The sequence below is a fragment of the Bradysia coprophila genome, unplaced genomic scaffold (assembly GCF_014529535.1).
Source record: "Bradysia coprophila strain Holo2 unplaced genomic scaffold, BU_Bcop_v1 contig_143, whole genome shotgun sequence".
In the NCBI taxonomy this organism is placed as follows: Eukaryota; Metazoa; Arthropoda; class Insecta; order Diptera; family Sciaridae; genus Bradysia; species Bradysia coprophila.
In genome coordinates this window covers 82,261-89,755 of record NW_023503415.1, presented here as the reverse complement: position 1 = coordinate 89,755, position 7,495 = coordinate 82,261, and the positions used below count along the sequence as shown (strand labels likewise).

At 39.6% G+C, this 7,495-nt stretch overlaps 1 protein-coding gene and 1 long non-coding RNA gene across 2 annotated transcripts; one reads left to right on the top strand and one right to left on the bottom strand.

Annotated features, from left to right (window-relative positions):
- Positions 1 to 3,072: 3,072 nt before the first annotated feature.
- Positions 3,073 to 4,352, top strand: LOC119074180. The gene is made up of 3 exons (XR_005087151.1): positions 3,073 to 3,161; positions 4,098 to 4,165; positions 4,235 to 4,352. It is a non-coding gene; the product is annotated as an uncharacterized LOC119074180 (long non-coding RNA).
- Positions 4,353 to 5,202: 850 nt separating this feature from the next.
- On the bottom strand, positions 5,203 to 6,609 carry LOC119074186 (bacillopeptidase F-like). The gene has a single exon (XM_037180178.1). It carries the CDS (start codon positions 6,607 to 6,609, stop codon positions 5,203 to 5,205), a length of 1,407 nt encoding a protein of 468 aa, XP_037036073.1.
- Positions 6,610 to 7,495: the final 886 nt, after the last annotated feature.

Below are 7,495 nucleotides of genomic sequence, written 5' to 3'. Positions count from 1 at the left end.
AAAACATGCACGGCATGTTCATCAGTTATAGGAGTTGACCCATCCATTAACACAGCGCAGTAAATACTATCGCCCAAAACCACTTACAGTGGAGGTGTGACGAAAATCCTATTATCCACTTACAAAAGAACTGATATCGGTGTAGTTGACGCTTACAGATTCGACACGCAAAAAACATGCATGGCATGCTTTTTTGACTGCTTTTGCAGCTTAATAGAGAATTCACAGTAATCCGATTTCACTCCGCTTTGCCTCCGTGTACATGCTAGTTGGAATTTCATACAATAGAGCACATTCGTTCAGAATAGAGCTTTCAGAATTTTCCTTTTTCAGGTCAGTTTGTTCGAGAAAGTTGAGTCAATAGACTATGCCAATCATATTTAACCAATGATGCCATTTTAAAGGTCATCAATAGTGGTGACTTTATCACTATTTTATTTTACCGGAATCATGCACACATTCAAATAGAAGCATTTCCGCCAAAAAAATCATTTTTTAAATTAACGGACAAAAAAATTTCAGTTTTGTGGTGTCACTTACGACTATCTTCACAACAGACATGTCAAGAATTTTGTTTACCTGAATGGCAACATATTTTTGTATGTTTTCTTAGCACGAAACGTATTGCAGGCAATTTCTAGGCACATAAAATTAAGGAATTGAACACTGGCTGGCACAATTCACACCAAATTACTTTTAAAAATGAGATTTTCACAACACCCACAATGCTTGACCAAATTAATTTGTCTTTAAAATTATTTCGGAGAATTTGTACTAAATTCTGTTTAAGACACTAGCATGAGCACACTCGGAACTATTTTCTGTGCGAAATTTAAACTGAATCACTTTGTTTTACGCGAAATACTGCAAATTTTCGAAACAAACTGGTTTGAGATTTAAAATTTACTGTCCCGATTTGACATTTCATCAAAACAAAATTCAGTGAATCAGTCAAAACTGGATGAACTGAGTGAACAATCCTACTCATACTACTGTAATTGCAAAGTGGCAAACTTAAGACCTTATGTGGAATTTGGGTAGAAAATGGCGCAAATCACATATTTCAGGAATTTATAAAGTGAAAAATCTTTCCGGTTTCAAGTTTTTTCGTCAAAAGACGAGACACGGGTATCTTTATTTTCAATTTTTAGCTGCTTTATGTAAAAAAATTGAGAAAAAAAATCATTTTGGCGTAGTCTATTAACTTTTGAAATTTCATTTTAGAAAAAGAGTCCAAAAGAGTACGGCTGCCAAAGCAGGAAAAAACCATTAAAAAATGACGAAGTATAACCATCGTTTTATTCCCTTGACTGTAAGTCATGGGTTTTACAAAAGAGAATACACCGTACGTAACACGTTCACTATGATTAAAAATGTATGGAAATGTGATGAAAAAACGTTAAATGTTAAAATTTTGTGCCCTTTTTAAACATGATAACTTGAGTAAATCTCAACCGATTTTCAAAAACTTTTTTTTTAATCGAAGAAGTATTGAAATCCTCAGGTCAAGTTCGAAAATTGGCGGTATCGGTTCAACCATCTGGGAGTAGTTCTCGAAAGAAGCCTTTTCTCCTTTTTGTTAAGACGACAACTGGAGTAATTCTCAAACGATTTAAAAAAAAATGTTTGGTGGAGAATGGAATTAATTCCTGAGGTCATGTTTTAAGATAGATTATGTTGGTCTAACGAACAAGCTGATGTTGCTAACAGAATTTTTGCATCTATTTCAATAGTATTTTTCTTGTTATGTGACTTTGCCTTGTAAACAAAACCGAATAAACAGAACCAAAATTAAAGAGTCGCTTCGCTCTGGCCGCAATTCACACGAGTTTAAATTTTATAGAAAACATACGTCATTTTTACCGGGGCATTTTATATACAAAGTTTCGAAGATTTTCAGTGAAACTAAACAGAATTAAATCATCAATGAGAGATTTATTAGACCGTTTTAGTGGTTCTTCTAAATGCGTTTTTGTGGCCGTCAACATACAAAATTACATTTCATTGAAATAAGTCAATAAATCATTGTCAATAAAAATACCATTGAGAAGCTCAGACAAACAGTCAAGGGCTCTGACCCACCCAACAGGTGGGACCTAGTGCTTTAATACCACAGCATTTATTGATCGTTTTGCCGCGCAGCGATTTTTTTTCTGCATTTTAAAGCCAAGTATACAGCCGGATAATGAAATTTTGACAGAAAATGTATGGGCTATCTGTCAGAATTTTCAGCTCGTGTGGAAAATTGTATGAGAATTTAACTTCCCTGTAGAAGAAAGAGTACAAAATCAATGAAAGAGTAGCGGGCTAGTCGGTAAACGTAGTTGCAACATCGGAAAAGAGTACGTCTGGGAACCCTAACTTTGCTGAACATTGGAATTTTCTATCTTAGAAAGTGATGGTCGCAGGATTCAATTTCGTGAGAACTTCATTCAAATGTTGTTTACAAAAAAAAGTTCCAAATTCCTCATCCAGAGGATCCACCTCAGGTTTTTTCATATTATTTCCTGGATTTATGCTTTGCTTGAAATGTGTGCATATGGGATCCTGATGCTGTAAGTGCTCCTTCATTGACTATCATGTCTCCAAACTTTTGTTTGTAGAACTCACGAATTTGAAGGACTTTTTCGGGTTTTATTAAAGTTATCATGAAATGACATGAATCAGAGGTTTTGAGGCTATATTACTTCCTCAAATAAATTCCGAAAACGTGAATTTCTGCAATATTTGTATCAAAGAATTTACTACTGTAAAATTACATTCTTTAACATTCAAAATGTCTTACTGTCAATTGTTTTCTGAAAATTGCATTGTGCCATTGCGAATATCCACAATAACATTCTCTGACAGTGAGACGTGATACATTTTAAATGTTAAATATTGGGTTGTTTACTTTGTAAAACTTTCGTCTTGAACAATTTTTTATGTATTTTCAATTCGAACAAAACAGCCAGATGTTTCTTATGCGTTTTTGTCTCAACAGCTCATTGAAAAACGCCAACAATCAATTTGAATAAGAAACACTTGTTTCTTATGAATGTTACGGCACTCATTGCACCGATATAATCATATAAATGGAGAGTGTTTGCTGTCTAACTTTTATTCCAGTAGAAATAGTCTACTTGTCGTATACGTGAATCCTACAATATAGAAAACATCAAGTAAGTGCGAGGCAGTTTTAACTCATATTAACCTCTCGCCAGTAACCTTACGCTTCACAGTGGGGTCATCGAGCTTTTAGACTGCGTGAACTGTAAAATTTATCGCATGAAGTTATCCAATAGAGTACTGAAACTGATTTGGTCCGGAGGCAAACTACGCTAGCAAATCTCATCTCCTATTGTCTGTTGGTAGTTATTGGTGACTATTGGCGTCTATTGTTGGTGGCTATTGGCGTATATTGGTAGCTATTGACGTCTATTGGTAGCTATTGACGTCTATTGATGCATTGTGGAGTCCCTTGGCAACAACAGCAAATACCACGTATCCCAGTATTTTCTCGCGTAGTTCTCTCCTCAGAACGGTCACCAATGGACGCCAATAGCCACCAATGGGCACTGATAGCCGCCCATAGTCCCTAACAACCTCCAAAGTCACCAATGGACGCCAATAGCCACCAACAGTCACCAATTTAATGAAACGTTACACCAATACTTACCAATAGATACCAATAGGAAATAGTACGTAAATACATGCCAATGGACCCATCTAAATTGGTGACTATTTTCTTGCGTGTATTTACTCCTCGATATAGTGCACTATATGGCAGCTGGCCCCGGCCCTACGACCACTCATCCTTGCGGTGCGTTGAGTTATAGCAAAAATTTTCATCTAGGTCTCATTCCCATCCGACCTAACATTTCACAAATCTAACCTGTTTCGAGCCTATGGATTCACCAGGCAATTTTTTCCGGGTCGTCTTTTCTAAACGTCCGACCTGAAAAGATTGGGTGAAACCTGTACCATCAACACGATGGTACAATCTTTTGGACGACATTTACACTCTCGAGTCTCTCTTAAAGAAAAGATGACGAGATTTGTGGGTGCTCCCTGAGAATCATTAGTCGCTATTCCTTAACTTGATTCCTATTTTCTAGCGCAACAGCAATGAAATTAGTTTTAGCAGCGGTTCTCTTCGTTGCCTGCATCGGAATGCCTAGTGCAAGTAAGTAAATTGAGAGTAGAAAAGAAAGGTTGATAAATACAACAAAGCAAATGCCAAAAATCATTTTAGTGGCAGGCGATGCGACGTGGTATAATTTGGGTTTAACGGCGTGTGGTCAGGTGTATAGTGACAATGATTTCGTTGCTGCAATAGCATTTAGTTATTGGACCACTCCCAATCCGAACAACGATCCAATGTGCCAGAGAAGGGCCAGGGTGGTTGATCCGAGCAATGGCAGAAGTGTTGTCGTGGCCATCAAGGACAAATGTGCTTCTTGCAAACGAGATGACATCGATCTATCGCCGGCGGCATTTCGACAACTACGCAATTTGGATGTAGGCCGATTTAGAATCAACTGGAACTGGGTTTAGTTCGATTGGTACAATCAAACTGTTTTCGTTGATGACTTCTGTATGCTTAATGATATATAAACTTAATAAAACTTTTATTTCGTGAAACAAAATGTTAAGGTGGGGTACCGCTAATAAAGATCTATTGAGAAGCATGATGTAAGTCTCAAAAGTGAAGATCCAAGAAAGATACATAGTTCAGACTAGATATGTGCGGGCTGGTCTTGGGTCCGGGTTTCAAAAATTAGTCGGGCTCGGGTTTCAAAAACAAAGATTCGGGCTGGCCCGACTCTGTTCGTCTTTAAGAAATATGTGAAAACTTAAAGAAAAATTGCAATACGGTCGGGGTGTAAGCTTACTTTCAAGTGGTTAGGGTTTTAGGATTTTTCGCTCAGTAAAAAAAAATACGGGCCGAGTTGGGCCGGGCGGGGTTTTACTACAAAATTCTCGGGTCGGGTCGGGCTCGGGCTTAAATGATTTTTTAATGTTTTGAACTAAAACTTTTGGGGATAGAGTGTGAAAACTGGTAGAACAAATCCGATTCCGCCCTTTAAAAATGTTTATAGCGGAGACAGACGAAGACTCTAAAGTTCAAATTTCAAAGTTTTGGATTTTGAGCAACTCGACACAACCAAAAACTGAAATTATCGAAATTTGTTGTCGTTTATTGCATCGTTTAAAGAATATTTAAGCAGCAGCATTAGCATTGATACGTCCATGTCCAACGTGGTTGTTCGGTCGGGTTCCTTCAGGTCTACCCGAACAAGTTCTTCCACCCGATGAGTGAGCCAAAGCTGTGCTGGTGAGACGATTGTGAGCAGCAACGACACCGCCTCCGCGAGCATGAAAAACTAAAGCAACAGCGCCAGCAACGTGTGGTGAGGCCATACTCGTTCCAGACAATGTGCGCAATCCGGTATTGTTCAAGTGAGAAGCAGATGCAACGCTTTGTCCGGGAGCAGCAACATTGGGCTTAACTGCATTTCCTGGACCCGGTCCCACACTGGAGAATGTTGACAGCGCATTCGTGCTTGTAATGGATCCAACACCGAAAGCGAGAGGTTGGTCTCCGGGAGAGTTAGCTGATCCGCAACTGTTGCCAGAGTTTCCAATAGCGAAGACACCGGAAATACCAGCGTTTCTCCATGCTGTCAGAATTGGATTGAACCAAGTTGAGCCACTACCACCACCCCAACTGTTGTTAACGACGCGTGGAGCTCGGTTACATTGAGCAGCACCGCCAGCGGTGTTGGTTGGGCAAGCCATGAAGTTACCACAAGAGTTTAGATCGAATGTTGAGCAACTGGCAGTTGCGCATCCACGGCAGGCGATCCAGCGAGAGTTAGGTGCAACACCAATGCCACCTGTTCCGGAGTGACTTCCGATACAGTGTGTACCGTGTCCGTTTGTATCAGAGGGAGTTGCAGCGTTGCCAGTTGGTGCACGCCAGTTATAGTTGTGGTTTTCCCCAGCGTTATTTCCACGGTATGTTCCACTGAGCAAGTTATGAGTGTGACGGGCTCCTGTGTCAATGTTTCCGATAACGATTCCAGTTCCGGTGATTCCTCTGGACCAGGCAGCCGGGGCTTGTACGTTCACGACTCCCCATTGATTTTGGATTGTATTATTGTAGTCATTCATATCGAAGCTTTCACCTTCTTCAGTCTCTTCCAATGGGATGAATTGTTCAGCGATCAAAGATTCAACGTCGGGATGATCTCTCAACATTTCAACGGTTTCCCTATCGATATCTCGAACGATGAGTTCGGTTGTGATCCAGAGTTGATCAAGATAATGTCTTTTGCCAGCTAGTTGAGTTTTCTCCAACATTGCTGTAACATCGGCCTGAATGACATCGGCATGATCCTTAAGGATGGCGTGTTGTGTGTCCAAGATAGCTTCACGGGTTTGTAGTCGCAAGCTGTAGAAGCGATCCCATGCGGCCACGGTGTCGGCTCGTCTGAAGGTGATCAGAACGTTGGTGAGTTCGGATTCTTCGAGACTCTTCCAGATTCCTTCTTCAATGCGTGCGATTGGGTTGGCTAGTGCCAAGCAAGCAAGTCCGAAGACTATAACAGCAATTTGGTTCTTCATGTTGTAAAATCAACTTTCTGCTTTCGATATGCCGCTGCTACCGAAAAAGTGTCTTTATATACCATACACATCGAAGGAATTTGATTGAAAATTTCCACAAGTACTGATGTCAGATAAAATACAAGTGCGGCCACTTGAGATTTCATGTTACGTTTTCAGAAGATCTGCACGAAATGTTTTTTTTTTGATTTGTTGTGGAAATAGGGAAATGGTAAGGAAGTGCATGAGTGTGTCTTCATTTCAGTCCTTAGTCATGAAATGTTGAAAGAGATAGCAAAATCAAAGAATGGTGATCTGACCTCCTGTGATTCTTCCCATAAAAAGTGTGGATGGTCGTTTCAACTAAACTTCTAGAACCACCTCCGCAACGGTTAAATATTGACCAATTCCATATCGTTTCCGAATAAATCGTTCGAACGTACCGTAAATATGTTCCTTGCCAGCCTTACGTTTAACTTTCAATCCAGTGCCGCAGCAGCGAATGGGCAGTAATAGGTACCAAAGAGCATTAATTTCATGAACTTTTTATCCGTCTGTTACCGTGGTCTGCATACCCTCTCTATAAAGACCCTCAACTTTTCCGCATGTGAAATGGACATTATTTTGTTAGATAAATATCATTCAAAACAAAGGATGTTTAATAGGTCAAGTACTTACACTCACTTACACTCGGATTTTCTGGCGCGTAAACCAGATTTCTTACACCTTTTTCTTACTACAATCATTCAGTTTCGTTTTTTATTTTCGTAGATAAATTGGAAAACCCTGAAAAATACTCAATATTTAACACTCGAACAAAACCTATATGGGACCAGAGAATTGAGAAAGTCAGGAAATGCGCCGTCTTTGCAAGGTAGATGTGAATCACAAGTCTCAAATATCCATG